This window comes from Poecilia mexicana, unplaced genomic scaffold (assembly GCF_051168715.1).
Source record: "Poecilia mexicana isolate PSO_F unplaced genomic scaffold, ASM5116871v1 scaffold_10, whole genome shotgun sequence".
In the NCBI taxonomy this organism is placed as follows: domain Eukaryota; kingdom Metazoa; phylum Chordata; class Actinopteri; order Cyprinodontiformes; family Poeciliidae; genus Poecilia; species Poecilia mexicana.
This window is the reverse complement of record NW_028263379.1, coordinates 22,562,604-22,587,704: the sequence shown is the minus strand read 5'-3', so window position 1 is coordinate 22,587,704 and position 25,101 is coordinate 22,562,604. Positions and strand designations below refer to the sequence as shown.

The 25,101-nt window shown below is 38.9% G+C and overlaps 1 protein-coding gene across 2 annotated transcripts in view; it reads right to left on the bottom strand.

Moving 5' to 3' along the window:
• The window catches only part of gabrb2a (gamma-aminobutyric acid type A receptor subunit beta2a), a 44,068-nt gene extending 19,344 nt beyond the window's left edge, over positions 1–24,724 (bottom strand). The window contains exons 1-4 of one of the 2 annotated variants that reach the window (XM_015000079.2): positions 24,011–24,724; positions 23,779–23,879; positions 23,328–23,395; positions 4,796–5,016 (exon numbers count right to left, since the gene is read on the bottom strand). In XM_015000079.2, coding sequence (XP_014855565.2) covers positions 4,796–5,016; positions 23,328–23,395; positions 23,779–23,879; positions 24,011–24,294 — 674 coding nt within the window. In that variant the 5' untranslated portion in view covers positions 24,295–24,724. Of the gene's footprint in view, positions 1–4,795; positions 5,017–23,327; positions 23,682–23,778; positions 23,880–24,010 lie in introns of those variants that run through there. The other variant, XM_088009666.1, reaches the window with a different exon arrangement.
• Positions 24,725–25,101: the final 377 nt, after the last annotated feature.

Below are 25,101 nucleotides of genomic sequence, written 5' to 3'. Positions count from 1 at the left end.
CTGCAAACCTGCAAGAATACGTCCTCTCACGAAAAGAGCAATATTATTCACAAGAGTAGAGGGCGGGGAAGAAGGAGAATCCTAATAAATTTCTCCATCTTGAATGTAGTCTGACCTTCATGTCTCTGTCTTTCTCTTCAGCCCTCTATTCTGCTCTCTCTCTCCCTCTCTCTTTCTCCACTCATCCCTCTTGTCTGTGTAAATCTGAAGGTTTGTGCATGTGAATTTTCTTTCCCCTCCCTTCAGGCATTAAATAAAAATGCTAAGAGGAGTTTGTGTTTTTCGTTGTTATGCATGCATGTGAGTGTGAGTGTTTCTTCTCGCAGCCTGGGCGGTATCTGTGTTATTGGTTTAGCCTTTTCAGGGCCTGGGTAATTAGATCAGACTGCCTCTCCCCGAGACTCGAACCGAGCTCTAAAGTGACAGTTGGGAGCGCGGTTGTAATTTTCTGCTCCTCCCGGTAATTGAAGACTGGGATTTGGCAGGATTGGGATGCACTATATTTCCAGAGAATATGAAGTAAACAACACCTTCGCCCTCCCTCCTCCGCAAGATCCCCAAAAATAACACTCGCCCACTCGCAAACACCCACCCGCAGACATGCGTAGATCCTGCACACACACACACACACATGCATGCACACATCCAATATCCAATGCCTCCGGCTAACTAACAACCGACTAATCTACTTGTGTTCCCCAGGTGGAGTGTAACAATTAGTTCAGTTGGTTCAGCACAAATCCACACTCACCTTTGAGGGCAATAACAATACTTTGGACTCTTATTATGCAGGGGCTTAGCGAGCATTCTCAGCATGACATCTTTACCAGAGATTTACAAATTAGGGAGAATGGATTTTACACCAACAGTAATGTATACCTTTGAATAACATTACATCTCTATAAGGGTTTTTTATTGGGGTTTAATTAGTCATGCACAAAGTGCTTGTGCATAACCGCGGGGAGGGAGGATGAGGAACCTTTGCTGTGTTCACTCATTACCTGATTTATTAAAGGTCTAATAGATGCCATCTCCCAGCTAAATGTTCTGCAAAGAACGCCTGCTTTAGTTTTACTAGAACACAAAGTTGCATTTCCATAAGTTATATGAACTTAATAAAGGAAATATAGTTCTCATAACTGCAACAAAAGGTACACATGAACCTATGCAGAGGCTCCTTCCTACATATAGGCATTGTTTTACTCTGCATGATTTCCCTTGATAACGTTGCACAGTTGCCAAGCTGAACCTGGAGTAACCAGAATGAGATCACAGTGACATTATGGAGGTGTCTTTGTCACAGGCCGCTCTCTTTACATGCAAAATCAAGACTTTGCTGTAAAACAAATTAAAGCGACATTTTAATCACAGACAAAACATGTTATTTAATCACATGAAATCCATCCGTAATGAAACAATTTCCACATTTTGACTCTCATAGAGAAAAATATGCTTCCTGTGCAACTCTTTAAAAGCTATGCAGATTTGAAAAAAGGGAATGTTAAACTAATAGCTAATTGTATTTTTTATTTGTACAACTGTTGTACGGAGATGCACATAAATGTAGTAGCTTCACAATCAAGCAAAATCTCAAGACTATTCCTTTGAAATCTATTTGTCAAACTGAGACTAGATTGAAATGGCAGATCACAGACTGATGTGCTAAAACAATTTAAAAACTCTGCATGTTTTTTCATTAAGTTCACAACTTCATGGGCGGTTGCTCAGGGCATCACTAGAGGAGGGGGCGTACAAACAACATATTGTAAAAGCATTGTATTTATTATTTGCAAGCTAAGTAAATTTTATATTGTCTTTCATGCTTGAGCAGGCACCCCCAATCGCTGCTTAGAGCAGAAAAATCAGTCTGTCTTTTTTTATTTTTTGTCTATTGCACTAAACTCAAGTTGAGTGAGGTGCAAATTGTGAGCATTATGTTTAGCTATGCACATCCAGGAAATTTTAAGAAAATATGCTTTTGCAGACTAGACCGTAGTAGGGTTTAGTGGCAGCAAATGGAGAGGCTGTTACTGTCCGGTGGCTGGTCTGCCCAGGTTTGTGTTGTGGAGTTCAGAGGGTGCAGGCTGACTCGCTGTCTGTACTCGCAGTCATCAAATAAAACCCGGACCAAAACCACAAACCAAATAATGAAGAATAGCACTGACAAGGGTTGCAAATCGAAATGTAGCGAATATTTCTCCCTGCTGCACAGATGCACTCATTTTTCACAAAGCATTTGCGATTCAGGTGGGTCGCACCGCATTTTTTGACAGACGTGCAGAACTACGTGCTCGGGTTACATAACTAAGAGAAACTGTTACAAATTGCATGTTTCAATTGCTAAAACAAATCTAGCAATGAAAGATCTGCTGCAGTGCAGATGCTTAAATTTTTTAAGCAGTCTTCTGCACAAGAGGAGCATCGGAGTCTAAAAGAGAATGAGTGAACAGTGCTATTTTGAATTAACAACAATAACTTCTAAGACACATACTCGAACGAAGCTAGTGACAGATCAGAGAAGACGGCAGTGCACTGATGGACGGGTTGTGTTTGGCTGTGCAGGCATTTGCTACATATAAACACTGTATGTTTGTATTGAAATGCTACATTATTGATTGTAAGTGATCAATTATGGATTACAGCCTCCTCACAGGCATCGGAGTCCAGCACCAATAAAGAGATATTGTGTAGATGGGCTGGACCACTGTTCACGACCACGCTCAGTGCTGCCGTTTGCACTGGCCGTATTTATTATTGATCACAAGTTATCAATTATTGAAATTGATGAGCATCAGGGATATGAAAGTCTGCAAAGTAAAGAAGTAACTTGCAGCTTGACCCTTGCTTTACTTGACGAATGTGGATAAGTCATAACGGAGTCGCCACTGCAGCTGGATTCCCCAGGTACAGATGCAGGTCTCACTGGTCCTCAGGAGGTCCTGGACAGTGACTCTAGGACCTTCTGTCCTGTATCGTTTACGTCGTTCCCTGTTTCCACACATCTGATTTAAGCAAATAGCCCGCTGACAAGATTCAGCGTAAATTGAAGCAATACTCAGGTGAACATTTTGCCATTTGACTTAGGGCTGTTGGATCAATATCACATCCCAATCAGTGAATGTTTGTTGTCTTTAACCAACACTGCTTTTAGGGGTCAGCTCTTGGTCATTAAGAAAAAAGCATTTATTAAAGAGAAAAACTGCAATAAAATGGTTCAATAATTGATTTGTTACCAGATGCCTTCTAGGACCCCCATGTACAAAACAAAATATAGTAAAAGGCTCATAATATGGATGTTTTTACAACACAGAAGTGGTGCACACAACACTGCCAACAACTAACTTGTTATTTGGAAAATTAAAAAAAAACATTTTGAATTTTTGTTGGAAATAACCTTTTGATTCATTTTCAAGTAATTGACCTTGGCGATTTGAGAACTTGTACAATCATGTTAATGTGCTTAAGATCACTGTAAAAGTTTTGGTAACACTTTATTTGACGGGGTGTGCATAAGACTGACATGACACTGTCATAAACATGACATAACACCTGTCATGAACATGTATGGGTCTTTATGAATGTCTATGGCTGTTGTCATGACGTGTCATTGGGTAAATAATGACACTTTTAATGCAAAGTTTCTTTAAAAGTTGCATTAAAAGTCCATTAAAAGTGCCAACTTTGCATTATTTTGTAAATAATGACACTGTAATGCAAAGTTGGCACATTCAAGACTCCTTCATGTCCATGACAGATGTTATGTCATGTTTATGACAGTGTCATGTCAGTCTCATGACCCCGTCAAATAACGTGTTGCCAAGGTTTCAAACAGCATTATGTTCAATTTTATAAATATCTGACAAGAAAAAATTCAACTAGTGAGGTTTTACAAATGTACACTACATGCTCACCATGTTACATGTGAACCACAGTTGGACACAGACAGGAAAGAGAATTACACTATAATCACTGGAAAGATGATAAAAAAAAAACATTTTTAACTGAACGAAAACAGGATTAAATAATCATATATTGCAGCAGTGTTTGCAATTGTGTATGATTTGGCCCCGACATCTTTAAATATTGTCATCATATAAAATGAAAATGTATCAAGGAGAGCAGGCAGCAGGGGAGGCAGGCTGAGAGGGCAGACTTGGAAAAATGAATGAAGGAACGTGGCATCCCATAGATAGCGCACTGTATTTATAAAAACAGCCTTTTTTCAAAATAACAACCTTGTTGGATAACAAGACCTCTGACTTTCCCAGTTATAATGCTATCGAAATAAAATGTTATTATTTTTGACTGATTTCTAAATACAAAGAGAATGCAGCAAAAATCTCCTCTTGACCTCTTCTCTCATACACACAGTCAACAACTCCATGAACACTGTTTACTTAAGCAAAATTATTTGCTCTGTGATACACATCATTTATTTATTTATTTATTTATTACTTTCAGTTTGTTTAGTTATTAATATAGAACAAACAAAAAAAACAAAAAAAAACAATTGGCAAAATAAATGATGTTAAATGCCCTGTAATTACTACCTTTTCAAGTCAGAGGACTCCAAAGCGCTTTACACTACAGTCAGTCATTCAAGCACACGTTCGCACACTGATGGTGGTAAAGCTACCCTGTAGCCACAGCAGCCATGGGGCAATCTGCCAGAAGCGAGGACGCCACACGCCGACGCCACCGAGCCTTCTGACTACCACCATTGTTATTGGTGAAGAAATAAATTAGGAGAGAAGTCATCTAAAAAGTTCAAATAAAACAGGCGCAGCTGACTCACCGGAGCCCGTAGAGCACCGTCCCATCGGGGTGGAGACGGATCATCCTGTTCTTGACTGTGACGCCGTGAACAAAGGACTTCTTGTCATTGAGGAAGTAGGTGTCAGGGACCCAGAGCTGGTCGGCCACCCGGTTGTCCAGCGTCAGGTTGTAGGCGATCTCTGAGTACGAGAGGCGCTTGTCCCGCCATGCTTGTTGGAAGTACATGGTCAAAGTGTAGTCCTGGTGAACACAAGAGGGAAGGCAGGAGTTAGAGAAGTCAGAGAAAGGCTATAAACCCACGCATAATAAATACTGGTGATTATACATGCATTATTAAATAATTTCTTGTCATATGCTACCACTACTATATAATGGTAGCATAATGCTAAGGGTCTATTACACTGTCAGTGACAATGGTGCATAACAAGCAGTGGAAGACATTTTGAAGCCCAAAGGACTACCAAAATGTTTTCTACTCTAACACAAAACAGCAGTTTAAAGTATCTTATATTTGGTTAAAAGTTATCTGTGGACTATGTTTGAAAGTCGGGTTTGTGCCTGGAAATCAAGGCTCTTGATTTTCAGTCCCTACTCAGAGGTGAACTTCATGAACAGGCTGACAGCTTTCAAAGGCTCAGCATATTAAGTTTTGGCTTAAATGAATGAACCCAATTTCTGTTGTCCACAAAGACAATGCTCCTGCTAAACACATATCTGCAGCTGGGTCCCCTGCTGTCTGGTTTTACATAACAATCAGCCCAAACCATAGGCCGGCCATTGTCTTTTCATGCACTTCCAATTCCCATCTCCCTTCTGTCTGAGATTTCTCCCATTGAGCTCAATTTCTCTAGTTGCGTTTCAACCAGGCCAGTCGGGCGAACTGAAGGAAAAGTGTTCTGTGCTGCTTTAGTCTGCGTGGAAGCCACGCTTCCAGCTTTTCAGGCAATTAAAGTCAGAGTGAGATGAATGACATTTTACAACTGACAAAAATGTTGTGGTCTTCCTCCTCACATGGTTGCTTACAGCTCACCTAATTTCTGGGAAGCTTCATTGAACTGTTTTGCAGAGGTATCGGCCAAACATTTGCAAATGGGCAAAATCAGATTCAATCGTTTAATGTTTCCAGAGTTCTCGCCTCCAGCAAACAATCATTTCTCAATAGCTGAGGGTCCAGACCTTCTGCACGAAGCAATGCGTAGAACAAGGGAGTGTTTTTTGTTTTTGTACCAGGCTACCCAAACCGCTGAGATCCTGGGAGAGTTTCCCAGACTCGACCTTAGTGGTGGACAAGCAGCTTTCATATTGTGCAGCTCGTTTTCACACGTGCTCTGAGGTGTGTTATTAAACTATGCCTCCTCCTCTCCTCAGTCTTTAAAACAGACTCACACCCACACAGTCACAGTAAAACACAGCACTGCAGTCGGATCTGTTTGGTTACGCTGTGTTGCAGTGCAATCACTGAGTGGGAAAACACATTAAAAAGTACAGTCCGTGAAACAAGGCCCTTGAGCTTTAACTCCATCATCATTACTTATCACTATGTTTCTATGTTTCCAGGGATTTTATGTCTGTCTGAGACACACTGGCGTGACTCTGCAAGGCAATTGCCACTTTCGCTCTTAAACTCTCATCTTTGATTGCATTCAGCATGCACAGCCAAAACACTGCGTAAAAAGGCCATCTAAAAATACACGAGTTGCTGCCATGTCAATTTTTTTGTACAGGGATGAAAAGTCAAGCAAGGATGGATGCATCCTCTTTTTTTTGTTGTTTTTTGTGGAGAGTTACCACTGAGCCATCCTCTCACAGTGGCTCCCTCTCTGTCTCATTATCGGTCCGTCGATTGGATATCTCTATCACCTTTGGGATCGTTAGCTGTTGGCCACACTCTTGATGTATCATCCACTGAGACAGCTTCTCCTGCAGTACGAACTCGCCTTTAGCGTCATCTGTTCCATTTTGATGAAATACAGTAAAACTCACTGATAAAATTGCCACAAAGTAGGCTGTGTTGTGGTTTGGACTATACAGTAGATTGTTGCACATTGCTCGTCAGTGACTGTTTTGGTAGTTTCTCAGAGTTTGCTTTGCAAAAGTATTCATAGCTGCTGAACTTTTTCAAAGTTTGTCACATTACAACCAGAAACCCCAGTGTATTTTATGGGGATGTTGTGACAGAGCAACACAAAGTGAGGAGCAAGTCAAGGATACATGTTTTCTGAGTCACACCATCTTCCACTGGACCTACAGAACGTAGACTGGGCCACATTTACTCATAATTAAGCTTTGATTTAAACTCTTCTTTGTACAATTGTAGCTCAAGGTTGTGTGTTTGGGGTCATTGTCCTGATGGAAGTTGTACCTTTGCCCTTATCTCAAGTAACCTCGGTCTCTAACAAGTTTTCTTCCTGGACTGACCTGTATTTAGCGCCAACTCTGGCCAGTTTCCCTGTCCCATTTGTAAAAAAGCATGACTACAACATTACATTGTCACAGACAGAGTAACAGCAAGTACTATTTTTCTATATCCACTGAACATCTTGATTCAGGCCGAGATTAACTTAAACACAATTGAACTTTGTTTACTATTTATTAGAGATTAGAAGTTTTGGAATATACAAACTACAAATGGTACATCACATAAATATCAAAATTAAAGGGACCATAGACTTTAATTTGTGGTACATTGAAGAGGTTTGAACATAAATTCATTCAATATTTTATGTCTGCATGTACAGATCTAAGTTTGCAGAACCCCAAACTGATGTGGGATCCTGGGTTTTTGTGAAAACAAGTGTTAAGATATGACCGAATGGTTGCCATGGGAGATTCAAGGATTTCCTCAAACAAGCGTGGAAGAAACAAAGCTACACCCAAGGTATGTTTTTTGATAAGGGAATAACATTAAAAGATGATAAAGCTCAAAAAAGTTGATTTTACACCACTCACCCGTTTAAGCTACACAGTGAGAATCTCTTCAAGGCTCATTTCAACCACTGAGCGTAATAAGCAGATCATCGTGGACAGATGTCTGTTTACCAGCCAGTTTGGCAAATATCGAAATAATTAAAACACTTATAGGGAAATAAAAGGCCTCCAGTGCAAACATAAAAACAAATTCATTGCAATAAAACTGCAGGTTGTAATTTTCGCAGAGGAAAATATTTACATACCACCGGTATGATTGATAAAGTTTAAACTTTTAGGAGCAACATTTTAGCTCTCTCATAAGGTTTCTTTTTTATCAGTTTAATCACACATATTAAATAGCTCCACATGCAATTAGAAATCTAATTTATCTTCAGTGTTTGTGAACAAAGTATTGTCTTTACAGCACGCAGAAAGACAGATGTCTCCTCTTTCTCTGTCTGCAGCTAAGGCTGTTCAAGGTACCATTTAGCTTTAGAACTAGTTTGTCTGTAAACACGGATCCACTGATACTCCTAACAAGTGCACACACACAGATATTACAGTATTAATAATGAGGGCTTATGGCCATAGAGACCTAAGAATTTTTAATTTTTCATACGTTTAAATAAAGCGTAAGGTCTGAGACACATTACTTCCATAAAGCCTTCAAAATAAAAGTCTTTAATGAGCCCATTCATCTAATTAGAATAGCCCTCAGCATTGTTTCTGCTTGTTAAACACAGCAGCCTTGATGCTGGGTGGTTGTGTGTTTGTGCTGCAGACTCATCAACTCCTAATACGTTTGTTCATTTTTATAGGCAGAATTAGATGGAACTTTGTTTGTTGCTGCTTGTCAAATAAGCTGAAAACAACATGTTGGATGCATAACTAAGGATGCACAGCAGACGGAGAGCGGAATATTATATTTACTTCTTTAACATGAAGCAGTTGTAGGTTGCTTTACCAACAATAAACATAGTTTTTATGTCTGAATTTCTATTATGGTATGTTTATGAGTGTTTTTATTTTTTGTGCAGTATATCTCACAGTGTTTCCCTGTAATTGACTGGAAAGTCATCCAGGATGTCCGCTGCCACTCCTCCATTGACTGCTTGAGATAGGCACCGGCTCCCCATTTAAACCTCCCTTGTGAGGTTTAATAGAGTAGCATAGAGGATGGAAAATGTAGTAAACACATCAGACTCTGCACAGATTTTTCTTCTGGTGGTGTATCACGGTGAAAGTAATGCCTCTCTTTAAACATTTGCAAGTATAAAACTTGATAAACTTTTTAACTTCTCTCTTTTACCACAAAACAAATAAATTGCAAATCAGAAGACATTCTGTGTTTGTTGGTGTGTTAACCTGTGACAGTGAGTGAACTGAAATGAGAAGAAAATGGGAAAAAAAAACTACTACCACGAATAAAAACAATCCTTGTACATTAACTTCACTTTAGCATTTGTATGATGGAATATTTCCAATACATTTTTTATAAGTATAATAAGATTCTTTATTTTACTTTCAGTCTGCATGGGAAATGACAAGAATGTGCAACAGATATGCACAAAGATAAAAGTATTAGGTGCACCAGAGCATCAAGTGCAAAGGTTTATCTATGATATGTTCCCTGTTTTAAATTTGCTCAAACAATGAGAGAGACTTCTCAGTATCGATGCAAAACATTGATGCTAGTAACTTTACTGGGTGGATGAACTAAGACAACATCAGCAGTACCAGGTTAATACACGAAGCTTGACAGGACTAGTTTATAAACCAACTAGTTCACCAGCAGGCCAGTATATTCCTGCCAACCTTGAGGTAAAATTTCTGCTTTGTCAGAGGAGGCCTGAGGTTTGAAGGGAGCAGTTTCAGTTCACAAAAATCCAATTCTGTCTGTAGAAGGAGACCGATTAGCCTCAGCGCTGATTCTCTTACCTGCTTTTACTGAGGGATCCTGACAGTGAGCTACTGTGAGTAGTCATGGATATACGTGTACTTCTCACACACAAATACTCCTTTAAGATGTCAAAGAAACTCTCTCTCTCTCTCTCTCTCTCTATATATATATATATATATATATATATATATATATATATATATATATATATATATATATATATATATATATATATATATCACAGAAGAAAATAATTCATTTTCAGATCTCAGAAGCAAACTGTCATTAATTTTTTTTTTTTTTTTTTTGTCTTTACATTGTGCTTGTAAGACTGACTAGTTACCTCTGAGTTTGGTAATTATTTTTTTTCTTCTCCTAAGTAATTGGTTAACTAATTGGTTGACTTTTGCTTTAGTCTAATTCACAGCAGGCTCAGTAGTCCAGGTGCTATTAATACTTTTAATGAACTTTGATCAACTGTGCCATGACTACAGCACAGGGAGTCAGAGAGATAAGATATCAGCTTTTTATTTCTGTGTTAAATCTCTTTAAGGGTACAAATTTGTACAGAGAACCTAGAGTAAACACTGCCCTCTGTCTGTAGGATAAACTGGCAACATGTTTATCCATTTCACAGCTGGTGTCGTTTTTTTATTTTTATTTATTTTTTGTTCAAAAATCCTTGCAATCTCCAGAACCCTCAAGACTCCTACCGTAGTTTCTTTGCAAAGGCAGTGATGATGGTATTGCACTCTTATAGTAATGGGTTTTCCCCTGCTCATTTCCTGCCCATTATATCTCTACTACTATAGGTATCACGTCTAAAAGAGGATGGAGAATTTCCCTGAGAGGTTCCTGCACATCTACTATCCATTTGTGCTCCACCGAAAAGAAGAAAACACCCTCAGTACCTTGTGCACTTTCAACTGTGCCATCTGTGCACAATATTTTTGGCTCAGTGCAGCATTCTGTGTGCACAACTCGACAAATCAGACAACATCAGTCACACAAAATTCAAATCTGTTGGTTTTGATAATGTTGATTTAGTGGAGTCTTAAAATAGTCAGGCTTCATTATATATAATGCATAGTGCAAGGCATTTTTGATTGGGTGAATCTACTAGAATGAGACATAATCAGGCTGTTTTTTTTTTTTGTTTGTTTTTTTTTCCATTGTTGTTTTTGTTATCTTGCAGTTTTGCACCAGTGTGGAAGCAGCCTTAGAAACATAGAATTAGTGTTGCAAAATTTCAAGTTTTAAAGGTGCCACCTTTAAAACTGACATGGATTCAGGAGGGATTATCACACAAATATAGGAAAAATGAGACCTGGGCTTCAGCTGGAAATTTAATAATATAAAATACAATATAGACATAAACAAATTATTACAAAAGGATTCCAGTCACGTGCACTTGAAGCATGTTGCGTACTTTATTGAACAGGTTAGGAAAGGTCTATGGACTAAACATGTCCTTCATGTATGTGTGTGTGTATATATATATATATATATATATATATATTATTTTTTTTATTTTTATTTTTTTGCACAAAATCATTCTTAGATAATCACATTTTAGTCTGCTGAGGTCTGCATATTTTGAGCTCCTTTCAGGATTTTTTTTGTTTTTTAGAGCTGCCAGCCACGACCCTCAAACTCCATGTTTACACTCACACGTGAAAATGACTGCAAACAGATAAGCAATTACACAACCATACATTTTTGAAAAGCAGAAGTAGAGCCTCCCGCACAACCAACAATAATGCAGCAAGTGGTTTCTAGATGGTATGTTAACAACAAAACACTTGTCTTTTCAGCAGCAATTGTGCTGTGAACACAGCGGTAAAATCACCAGATCAAACATTTTGGAACTCGGAAGGACAAAAAAATGTAGAACTAAAAAATTAGTATCTTCTCTGAACAATTTAAACAGAATAAAGTATCAGGTCATGAGGATATGACTGTAAAAAAAGTCCACAAAGTGCCAAACTGGTTTGTCACATGTTGATTGTTTGGGTGAAGAGGAAACTTCCATTAAGGTCACACAGATTTGGTTTTTGAGCTTCAGTGAGAAAAACATCTTATGGAGTAGCTCAACATTAAAAAAAGAAACTCACGACTGAGCTGAGGATGGAAGTAAAAATTCATACAAGGTCAAGCTAATGTAAAAAACATCAGGGTTGGGTGCTCAGTGACGGTGAGTCATTGCTCAAAATGTTTCTGGGCTTAAAAATTCCCCCATTAAGAGCCTGACAGAGTGACATGGAGGACATTTATGTTTCCCAGTGAGATCTGTCAGAACAGGGTTGGCGAAAATCCTCCATTACAGCTACATCGGCTGTCACGAGCAACATGGGATGGACAAAATAGAGTTTGTAAAAACACATCTGGACATTTTGACTCTAGGCATCAATGTTGCATGTGAACCTGCAATAGAAATCCATTAAAACCATCCATAAGCAGAGGTGTGGCATTTTTTCTAACTTGAGTGAACAGATTGGGTGTAAATGCCAGACGTCCTTTAGGATCCTGTGTTAGGTCAGTTTTACATTTGTAAGAATCCTAACAGGAACAATAGCCGTAAAACGTTCACATTTTTTGAACTTTTTTCACCTCGTTACTGAATATTGTGTTTGCAAAGAAAGGTAAGCAAAGAGAGCAACATTTCTTCTGCTGACTTTTGTGAAACTTGGTGGAAAGTTACTGAACAAGCAAAGGGAGAGCCCATTAAATTTGTGCAGATGTCTCCATTTTTTTTTTTTTTTACACATTGATGTTTGGTCATTAAATGAAAAATGCTACCCCAGAAATAATTCTAATAAAGCAGAGAAAAAACTGAAAGTGGAATAAAAAATAAAAAAAATGAGTCATAGGTGCTTTCACTTCGCCTCTGCAGCTTCTCAAACATCCATCACATTCATGTTGAGCTCTCCAGGAGCACCAAAGAGAAATGTGCTGATCATGATTAATGATGCACTTCAACTATCCTAGTTAGAACTGGGTTTTTTTGTTTGTTTTTTATTTCATTCATTTAGCGTATTTCCACTACAAACTGTAGGAGTCAGCATCTTGTGCTGCATCAGCAGCTCCTGTTACTGCACCCAAACTAATTTTGAGAAGACTGGATCTGCTATCTGGAGTTCTCCAAATTAAGAGAGGAAACTTTAGCAAACAATTTATTCAGGTATGGAAACTTTCTCTGCTGGAAGATATATTTAAACGAATTTAAGACATTTTGATGAATGTTAATGAGTAGGTTACTAACGTCAGTGCAAACAGAAGAACTTGGTTAAAATCTTAAATCCTTATAAGACTCAGAGCAGGATAATATTCTACACAGTGCACAAACTGATTAAATGTTCAATATTTGTGCCCCTTCAAGCTTCGAGTGATCTACTGGTTTCATATTTGACAGCGTGGTTGAGGGAGAACCTGGGAAAGAAGTGATACCATTAACTTTATAATGCTCTTCACAAATTGTCCTTTTTATTGTCTACTTGGTTTCACTGAGCTTCTTTTGTTGTAAGAGGAGAATCTCATATTAAAAAAAAAAAAATCCAACACCGAGGAAGAGATTTCTAATGAGATCACGTTTACCACAATTATTAGCATACTTTCTGTTAATACTTGCTGCAGCAATCTTCTGCCAGAAGGACAACTCTTAGTCTCTTATTACATTGCCACAATGTTGGAGCGTGTAGAGAGTGGCATCTTACATCACATCTCTTTGGCAAAATCTCACTAGATCTTCCAGACTCCAGTGTCCTGACCTATGCTCTCTCCTCTTCAGATTATCCAACAGGTTTTCAATAATTGCCAGGTCTAAGGTTTAATAAAAAAATGTTTAAAAAAGCACTTTTATGGAATAATTCCCAATCAATCGGTTGGCATGTAGACGGTCTCTAGATGTTGTAGAAAATTGTAAACCATGACTTTGCCTTCAAGTGCTTAACAGTTGAGATTTTCTGAGTTTCCTAACCATGTTGCTCACGGTTTGTGAAAAGATAAATGTAGAACAACAACCTCCATTGTTGGTCGTAGTTGGACTTGTAATCTTTTCAACACAAACCAATAATTGTTGCTATTTTGTAAACAAAACAAAAACAAAACTTTTCCAAAATACTTTGATATGGCATTATACCATAACGCATAAGGTGTGAAGGCCAAGGCAGTTTTGGCACCATACGGTATTGACGTTGGACTTTTTTAAACCAAGATTTCTCTCATAACTGTAGTGTAAATAGGTATTTTCTAAGCCTTAACGTCCACTGTGTTTATTTCAAAAAATATTCAGTGAAGGATCAGGGAGGCATAAAAAAGCTGCGGGATTAACAGCTGTTCTTATGTTCTTATTATATTACAAACCATATAAATCTTCTACTGTGCAGGTTCATTCAGCATAACTAATAATGCTGTTCCAGACAGCCTGTGTTCTTGTTTTAAGCTTTTTGGGAAAACTCCACAGAGCAAACAGAGGAGAACAGAGTCAGAGCTGCAACAGAAGAACAGTACACTAATCTTCCTTATGTCTTTAAATTATTTAAAGGAATTGTGCATGCACTGTAAAGTTAGCAGGAAATGATTTCAATTCATATCTGTTTGCATAGCACTTTTCACACATAAGCTGCACATAAACGGTTGACCAAAGGCATGCAAGGAAAATGAGATTGTAACGAAGCAAGTTTAAATTTAAGGGAAAGAAATTAGATTAGATTTTAACATGATAAGATATCATGTTAAATAAATAAAGCTGAAGTAAAAATTAGAGAGAAAGTTTAAAAGGACATTAAAAAAAACAAGCAGGGTGGCTTGGAAAATAAAATCTCTGCTTCCAGCTCTTACTATGGAAATTCCTGGAATGACGAGTCAATCTGCGTCTTTTTTTTTTTTTTTTTGTCTCTCTAAAAGCTGCATCTTGAAAGCAGCATTTTCTTGTGAGGTGGAAAGCATTACGGAAGTTGAGGTCACTGAGGGCTTTACAAGTGATAAGAGGGATTTTGCACTGAATTATTGAATGCATTAACCAATAAATGTGAACCCCTTTCCCGTTCCCAGTAAGAACTCATGCTGCAGCATTTTTTTTTATCAACTGGAAGACTGCAGGCAAAGTAACAGGACATCCAGGTAAGACTGCAATGCATTATTTAGGGGATACTAATGCATACAAGAGTTTCACAGGATGTATCAGGGAATTTATTAGGTGGTTATTTGCTGTGATACCCCTACATAAAAATCCAGTGCAACCAGCTGCCTTCAAACGTTGTCTAAATAGTAAGTAGATCACAGTCGTATGCAATTCCATTTTAGACAAAAATGCAGAAACCTTGGGGGTTTGTTAAAGAACATTAGAGATCAACAAACAGCATCATAAAGACTGAGGAACTCAGCAGACAAGTCAGAGAGAAAAAGTTGTGGAGAAGTTTACAGTAGGTTATTAACGCAACAATGACAAGCTTTAAACATTTTAAAGAACACCATTCAATCCAGACATAGCAAATGTGTAAAAGTAATATGCACTGAAAACAGCAATCCCACTGTGAAACATGGTGGTGGCAGAAGACGGAGGATGGAGCTAACAACAGGGAAATAATGGAAGGACTAAGTTAAGAAGCTGCAAAAGACTTAAAACCGGAGTGGAGATTCACCATCTAGCAGAACAACAGCCGTATCCAGACAAGTAGAGCTACAATGGGACTGATTAGATCAAACGTATGTCTTTACATGGCCTATGTAGACTGATGAGAGCCTTCAGCAAGACTTGAAATGGATATTCACAGACGCTCTCCATCATATCCGACCAAAGGTGAGCATTTTCAGAAAAAAAAGAATGTTTCTAGATGTTTTACTTCACAGCTGTGCACTGTTTCATGTTGGTGTGTCAGATTAATTTAAAATAACACACCTTCATGTCATTGGTTGCTATGTGTCAAAAGGTGAAAAAGTAAAGAAAGGCATGAATACTTTTGCTAGACACTCCATATATGTCGTCTAAATCAAAATTAAAGCTTGCAGTTTTATATTAGAAAAAAAAACTCTTAACACAGTTCTGCGTAAAAAGCACCAAAACAAAATGCTAATAAAACCGTAAGTGCTGTTACAAAATAAAAACAAAAAAACAAAGCATCCTTAACCTGGATTAGCATCGTTTAAAACCTGAAAAACAAGGCTTTGTTTGCTTTTCCTTGACTTTCCCGGATGAAAAGGAGAGAAAGGGAAAAAAAAAAAAAAAAGAAAAAAAGGCAGCGCTGTCATGGCAACACCGAGTAAAAATAACACAAGCTTATTTTCCACAAGCTGAAAATAAAATGGAACAGGATCCGTTTGGACAAACGAGATAAAAAATGGTTGCTAATTCAGAGACGGCGCATCCCTCACGCGGTCGCACCGTGGCGTGGAGGCCCCTGTCGCCGCTCCCTCTGGTCATCGGCGGCTGTTATCCTGCGGCCGGATCCTCTTACTCACGGAGAGAAACCAGCACTTGTCAGGATAATGATCTTAATACAACAACGCCCCACTAATTCCTCTGTCCCAGAAGCCACCACAGCTGGTTTGTTTAAATCTTATAATTCACTAGCAGCTAATTAACATTCAGAGAACGGTATTATGGAACAGACAGCTCCTCTTAACAACCACCAACCTCAGGTATTTTACATGTAATTAACGAGCGGGAGGAAGTAAAGGCGAGGACTGAAAACACTCATTTAGCTTCCCACTTATTCCTGCCTCGCAGTGCACACTGCAGCCACACTCTCCACGTACGGATCGCATGCAGAACAGGCATTATTATGCAGCACTGATGCATTGCTGAGGAAACAGACTCGACTTGTATTTAACAGGTTGCACCAGCTGTGTGCAAGAAACACTTTTTAATGCACCGTAACCGGGGTCTGCTTCCTGGGCGCGTGATTTCGGCGGAAAAAAAACCCCAAACAGCATTATGCAAACGAAACCTCAGCTGAGCGGAGATGAGCGATGGAGCGAGATGCCAGCACTGATCAGAAAGACAGGGATCAGCAGTGGAGTGAGGGTCTCGGCCGAGATGTTATCTGTTTCATGTTTTCCACTAACCCCGGTGAGTCAGCAGAGCCCGTTCACCCAGAATGTGTGGTCACACCTCGGACTCGGAGGACACTTCCCTCTCAGAATAGCACATTTGTAATGTCACGCAGGCGAAGCTGCGACCACGGTGTTGACTGGGCTGCATGCTTTTATTGCCCGACAACATGGCTGACCTTTCAGCCTCAGCAGGCCAGCGTGCTGGGTCACACAATAAAGCACCAAAAAAATAAAAAAAAATAAAAAAGGCTTGTTACATGAGCCTGACAAAAGAAGGAGAGGCAACAAAAATCCTCAGCTGCAGCGACGGTGGCGCCCTTCACGTTATCAGAGAATACAGATGTCAAACTTCAACTAAAAAACGGGAGAGTTCATTCCTCACCAAAGGCTGTTTTGTCTTTAATTAGAGCAGTGAGCAGCTGTCGACAACAAAGTCCTGCTAACTTCGCCATGGCAGACCAACACGCACAGATTTCAGATCCACTACTATTCTTCCCACTTCATTCAGTCCTCCATCTTCCTTCATATTCACATGGTTAGATTTGCACGTTTCAACCCGACAAGATCAAAACCATTCTGCTTTTCAGCTTAGGATTTCCCCACTCAACTTACTTAATAAATTATGTTCCTAAAGGAGGAGATTGTTTTTCTCTTCGCTACTGTTCCTATTCACATCAGTAATAATTTCTTTAGTGATTCTTTCGTACAAAGCAGACATATTATTTTCATAAAATGGCGAATAAATCACCAGTTATGGCAACGAAAACAAACACAGTTTTATCAAAAGCGTTAAGTCTTGATTTTGGGATGGGGTGAGGCTACAGCATGTGACTCTCACTATCATCTTATGTTTGCAGATCATAGGATCATCAGGAAACAACATTTGGTCCAAATCTTCATGACTTATAAGCAGGTCCTTGTGGGATTAGAAGTAGAAAAAAAAGTTGGTTTTCACCTGTTACTGACAAGCTACGTTTCCTGGGTTCAACATAGAGATCTCGCAGGCATGAATTAGAATTAAATGTCAAATCGTATAAGCCTCCAAAATCATCAAATCTGCAGCAGCATGAAATAACAGAGACTTAATAACCATCATTTACAGTATAAAAACTGTAAGTCTTTGTTTTTGAGAAAGTCACCAAAATAATGTATGTTTGAAAAGTGCCAGGATAATGCTTAGAAACTCAGCAGTCTACAGACATCCAACAAATTTGGTCGCATTTTCTTTAAGCTGCAGAACTCGGAGTCAAAACTTTTTTTGGTGGGGGGATTTTTCTACAAGCTTCTCAGAAAAGTTGCAGAAACTTTGGCCTGTTCCTCCTGACAAAACTGGTAGAACTGAGTCAGCTTTGCAGGCAACGTTGCTCACATCCTCTTACAACTCCATCCTTTGATTAATAAGTGGTACATAGATTCATTTTAGTCTGAATTGCCACTTTTCATTGTTTCTCTGTATTTTGCCTCTGCAGTGTAATATTTTTTGGTTAATGTGTTATGTTTTTATCATTTGAAGCACTTTAAACTGTGTTGCGCCTTGCAAATAAACTGGACTTGACAGTTGTGTGACTAATTTGGCTTCATTCTTTTGAAAGATTTGCGTCTAAGCTACACACATCAGAGTCATTGTTGATGTCTTGGCTTGTTAATTTAATATTTAGTCACTATGCTTCTTTTTTGTGAAGTGCACCAGTCCTTCCCGCTGCAAAACACCCACTGAAAATGATGCTACCACCCGGTGATGTACCCTATGTTTTTTTTTCCTCCAACTTCCAAGTCATTTCACCAAAACTTTTCTTATTTCATCAGACATTAGGACATGTGTCTATCTGTATTTATTTATCAATTTGACTAAAACCTTTTTTTCTATAAGCAAGGACCCCCAGCCCGACAGCGAGAAGTACAAACTCCAGATTACACCTGAACCTAAAATCCTTCCACTGGAATGCAAGAGAGAAGGAATCTTAGTTTTCATCTGTCTGTATGAAGAATAGTAGCACAATTCAGCCCCTTCCCCACTTGTTGCTGCACTGCTAGTTAGTTCGCTAAATAAAAATGCTATTTTCTCTCATCTCAGTACAACACATGGCTTCTCCAGATGCTGCATGGTAAGACAAAAACAACAGCAACATTTCCCACCGTCGTGCCGATAACAAGGTGCAATATGATCACAGCCACCTTCATCTCTATTAAAACCCTCCTCTTCTCTGTCTTTGCCTGTTTCAGTCTCTCCTCTCCTGCTTGTTTTCCCATCAGCACTTTAATCTTAAAAGCAGCTGGCCGTGATGAGGAGGATCAAAGCAGCGCCGCGCCGAGCACAGGTCACCGGCTGCATCCTCGTGATCACGGTGATATTATTGATTTCTCCGGGATCAATCTCGTCAACTGCTTACCCTTTATTCCAGCTGAAAGGAGCTAGACATGAAGAGCAGAAGGAGAGGAGGAGGAGGAGGAGGAGGAGATTCCAACCTGTTATGCAATTTACAGGGATTCTTCACAAGGTAACAACATGTGGAGCAGGAGTCCACAAGGAGCCAGAGGTTTGTTGTTACAGTGTTTTATCTTTCGCTTTCTGTCTAAATCTGTCGAAGTGGATCTGGCAGGAAGAGCTTTTTCTGAGAAACGAGAGGGATGAAGGTTCTTGCATAGCCACTGGGAGCTGTGACGTCAGTCGCCTTTCACTCTGTGCGCACAGTTTTGTGTTTTGCTGCAGACACAGGCGGATGTATGAAACTGTTTTTTTTTTGTGTTTTTTTTTTTCCCAGATGAATGCCCGCCTAGATGCCTAGTTCTTGAGTGAGATAAACCTTTGGAGCAAGGCAGAGGTGGATTACATGGCTGTTGAGCTCAGCGTTACAGCCAGGGATCCAGTCAGAAGAGCGGGAGAGATGGTTGGAGACATGAGGAGAAGATTTCAACTCTCCATGGACGCCCCCTCTTCTCCCACCAAGTCACTTCCGTTCTGGCAGCCTCCTCCACTAATAACAAATCACTTCCATCGAAGGAGACGCTCTGATTATCCCGTACTCACCTAAATAAGCTGCCATGTTTTCCTGCTAAAAGCGATAAATGGCTCACAGGCACTCCATTTTGAAAGCTTGGAAAATTAAATAAACAACTTCTTTTTTTGTGCTTTTCTACGTGTTTGCGCTGTGACTGTTGCCTCTGAATTATTCCAAAATAATGAATAATGAGATCGCCATGTTTTTTTGTTGTTGTTTTTTTTTAAAGATGTAAAACATATTGAACCTTGTCACACACAACCTGGGACCATTTTTATCAAAGTTTGAAGCATCAGCTGACACAGTGCCATCTACTGGCAAAGTCATAGAATACAATTAAATAAAAACATGGACATTTCCCTTTGATTCCTATCATCTAACCAGTAGGAAGGCTTTTAAAATGTTAATTGACTTTTGCAGTGTCTGGGCCTCTACATGAAAAGCAGCCATCAAGTGGAGAAATTACACTAATCTCTGTTTCTTTAGGTTTTAATCTCTGTTTCCTTATTAAGCCCATATGGCTGAATGCTACAATACAAACTGATAAGGAGACAATACAAAGCAAACAAATTTAAAAGAAAAAATTCTGTAAACATTTCAAATAAACAATGTAGGAGGCATTTTTTGATTTTCAATTATTTTAAGTCTTATACTATGTTTTTATCCTTCTGTTCAAGTTAAGGGATTGCTCACAATTTCTCTGAATTAGTGCTCTTGCATTCATAGGATGCTGAATTTTCCCTCCTGGTCTGGCAGTCTTTGCCAGTGAACAGCACACATTAGCTGTGGTCTTTATTTTATACGTCCTCAACATATCAGTTTATATTTCTTTATCGCTTTTAACATGTAAGACAAAACCACTCAAGGAAAATCACCTTGATATTCAACTAAAATTGGACTGAATTAAGTGATTAAGTACAATTTCGCTGGTTCATTTCTAACAGCTAGCTTTATCAGTGTATTTTGTTTTTACTCAGGCTGGACTGGGAATGGTTGTTGCATTGTTCGATGCTGAGCAGTGGATTTTTCTTGACATTACACATTACACCAAAGAGTCTGCATTTCACAGTGGCCACAAGAAAATTAGCTTAAAGTCGTCACATTAGGAATCTGTTCACTGTTGCTTTTGTGGCTTTAATTTTAAAAAAAGTCCATTATTGAAGTCTTGTGAATTATAAATACTTATTTAATTACACATTTCACAGTAACTGATAAAATTCATCTCAAATTAAAGTTATTTTTACAATGCAAGTCCAATAGATGGCACCCTATTGATAACTAGCTTCACTTTAGCATAAACTCTGCTAGGCTACATGTTTAATACATGGATAATTTTGTGACAACACTTCAGGTTTGAACTAGATTCAATTTATCCCTTCTGGGTTACTTTAAAACATATGTGAGGTGGTCAAAATTATATTCACAAAAACATGTTTATCCTATAGTATACACCATTTTTTTTATATAATTAAAAATATAAAATGGATGTCATCACAACCTCTGGGTGTGGTTTCCAATTAGGAGTATTGTTTTTGCAGAATAATTCAACCTGGACTTAAACTCTGAATTTTGTCCTCTTAATGGTTTTCCAGATTAGTGACGCAAAGGGTAGGAAATGTTCTATGGAAAACGATGAAGGGGGAAATTTATCTGGGAACTCCTGGTGTTTATTCAAATGAACCTAAAATTGGGAGGACACTTATTCAGCATAAATATAAATGTTTTGTTTTGTCACAGACAGGCATCCATGCAAAATAAAGCAATTAGCATTACACTTCAACAAATTTATCTGTAAGCAGAAGCTTATCAAGTATGATTATTCTTTTGAACAACCAACTCTTTCATCAAATAACAAAACATGAGTGTTGAATAAAACATTACTCATTCCATTCCTGACCCAACCACTTCAAAAATAAAGGTAAAATGCCACCAACTCCATGACTAAAAAAAATAAAATAATAAAAAAAAACTGCTTCAAAATTTAAAATGAGCATAGTCTCTTCTCAATATGAAACAGAGCCATTCAGCATGTAGACCAAAAAAGTATATTTTCTTAAATTTATGAAACCTAGAACTTCTAACCCATTTCTGCCAAACTCATTTAGGTAATGTCCACATCCTGAACATCATCAAGATCATCCCCCAGAAATGCAACCTCAGCATTCTAGGAGTCATCTGCAGATGGAGGAATGCACCATGCATGCAGGGGGGTAGAGGGGCTTGTGCACCTGTAATCATCAATTCAACATGCATGTGATTGATTAATACTAAAGATGTGCTCCAGTGTGAAATCTTGTTTTGTCAATATATGCAAACACAAAATCTTTTAAAACATATGTTTGATCTGTTGTTGCCTGAATTTATTCACAGTTATTATAATAATAATAATAATAATAATAATAATAATAATAATAATAATAATAATAATAATAATAATAATAATAGCATTTTGCAGTCAAACTGGCAGCATAATTGCCTAATGCAGCAAAAAGATCCAAGGTTTGAGCCCCCGTCCTGGGACCTTTCTGCATGTAACCTGCATGTTCCCTGCAGGTACTCTGTCTTCCTCACATAGTCTAAAAACATGACTGCTAGGTTAATTGGTCTCTCTAAATGTCCCTTCGTTGTGACCGGTTGTGGGCCTCTGCACTGCCCTGGCGGCTCTATACTCCCGCCCAAAGACCGCAGCACCAACGCCATCCCAGTTTTACTCCTGTTTGTTTCATTGAAATTTTCCAACTTTTAAAACCGAAAATTTTGCAAACCCTAATTAAACCCTCAGGCTGTATGTACAAACAGCAAAAAAATAAATAAATAAATAAAGGGGAGGTGGGGTTGATCTTTATAGCAGTTTGATCAATCTCAAATGGTGTTTTTAAAGACATGTAGATTAATGTAATTTTGACCAGACTAAATATTTTAGACATATGATCAAATAAAGTACAGATTATTCAAAGAAGACACTTTGAAATTGCTCTTTACTTTAACATCAGATTACAAGCTTCACATCAGATATCAGTTACAGCCTCTTTAGCTAAATATGAAATGCAGCTATATATATTTTTTTAGCACTTGCGGTCCTGCCGCCCCCAACTGTATGCCACCCTGGGCGTTAACCGGAACAAAGTGTCAGAGTGTCACTGTTGGCAAGTTGTTGTCATTGCAAATCATGACCGCTTTTGCAAAGCATATACACAATGTTTGTTTTAATGAGGGAATAGCTAATAAATGACGTTTTAATAATGAACAATTCATGCAAGAGTGGAAAGTGACACAACCAACCAAGGTCTATCCTACACCACCGAAGCGGGGACACTCGCACACACGCACACACACACACACACACGCACGCACACACACATCAAACACACACCAAATACACACGGCTGCTCTTCGTGCGCTGTGCGTCCGAGTGCGCCAGTGAGTGTGTGTTTTGAATTCAAATGCAGCAGCACACCAGAGCAGCAAATGCGGAGTCTGGGAAGAGGGAAGGAGGTGATGTGTTTGGGGAAAATGGGGGAAAAAAATGTCCTCAGGTTGGCTCCAACTGAGCCGTGATAAGTAGCCCACTTCAAAAAGGTGATAAAAGGCGATCCGTGCCAGATTAAAAAAAAAAAAAAAGAAGAAAGAAAAGAAAAAACGGAGAAGAAAAACAAAATAGCGGAATGATTGCAGAAAAATCCACCTACCATATTTACTTCAGAGACCATATCTATGCTTGCAATGTCAATGTTCATCCCCACCGCCACAGGAGCACCTGCGGAAGAGAGAAGGCGTTAATACAGGACGAGATATGAATAATTCTGCCATCATGTAAATTTAACAGCTCCGTGACGCTGCAGGAGAGCTGTGCATCATCGGGCCGGGCAGCAGCCGTCACGTCTGACACCCACTTTAATTGAAATGCTGTTAATTTCATTTATTTAGCGAGGTAATCAAACATTGATGAGCGGGATCGATCACGTTAAAAAGCCTCTCATCAAAGCGGAATACGCTCATCATTTCTCTTCGCCTAATTGGCAAGGCCCATTTGACTGTGAAGGGATGATTAAAGCGGATTTTGCGATTCATTAAGCATGTATCGCACGTCGGGAGGGGCGCGAAAAGAAGAAGAAGAAGAAGAAGAAAAAAATTCGTTACCTCCAAAATCTGGCCTCAACCGAATGTCGTATCCTTTCATCAGCCTGTCCACTGTTTCCTTCACCAGAGGCATATTGCTCGGATCCTTAATATCCTTGACGCTGAGGAGGAGAATCAAAAAAGGTGAAGAAGAAGAAAGAAAAAAAAACCCGAGCTGATAAATATCAAACACGACACGCAAAGAGACACATGCAAAAATCAAACGTAAAAACGAAGCTTAATCGGGATTTACCTTTGAGCCCAGATGAAGGTCAAGAATAGGGAAAAAGTCAAAATCCCAAAGTGGTTTTCCCTGATCCTCCCCATCGCAACAGTTTTTCCGATGGCTTCTGGATGCGAGTGAGGAGAGCGCACATCCAACTTACTCCAGACGGTGCAGAGGAGCCAATGAGGGGCGCATGCGTGCAGCGAGTCCAAGATCAAAGAGTGGAGAGAGATGATGGTGGATGAGCCGTTTCCATTGCAGAGGAAAATATTAAAGGGACAACTGGATGTGCGTAATGAAGACGCGGGCATTAATGTTAAGAAAGAACAACAGAGCGACGTTTATCTGTGTTGTACTCTGCTTGTTTATTACAAAGGAGATGGTTTTGTCCACTGACAAGGTGAAAGCGTTTCAGGGATCAACTAAAATAAGTTTTGTTCCTTCTGATTTATTTGTTTGTTTAAAAAAAAAAAAGGATATTTACAGACACCAATTCCAACATGTTTTTTTCATGTAACAACAATAACAGAAAATGAATCCAACTATTCATTCAGTGGATATTCTTACATGAATAGCGCCACTGGGAAACCCCTTAGAATTAGCCCTGTCTGTACCAGTCTATATATTCAGCTTTTCATACCGGACACATGAGATGGTACAAATGCCAAATAAATAAATAAATAAATAAAATGTTCAACTTCGAGTATCACGAGCAGAATGTCGCTTTCATAAGTGGCAGTATTTTAGTTTCCTGCTGAAATGACATTCTGTCCTCCAGTTTTATGTCTGCTAGATTCCAACCAAAAGACACCGTAGTGCATTTGTTCTGGCAGATTGTGGTGATAATGGCATGGTGCGATCCATTTGACTATGAAAGTTGGGTTTTCAGAATTCCCAGTCAGAAAAACAACAAGAGGTTAGCATCCCAACTGGGAAAGTGGGAGTTTGTGAAGCAGCCTGGTATCTAATATGACTGTTTGCATATAAAATGTAATGAAGATGGCAGGTATAAAATGTTTATAAGTCATTACAAGGAGCTTGGACAGTATTTGAACATATTCATCTTCTGTTTTTAACAAAAAACAAATTAGGACAAATGCACTATTATCAGTTTGCAC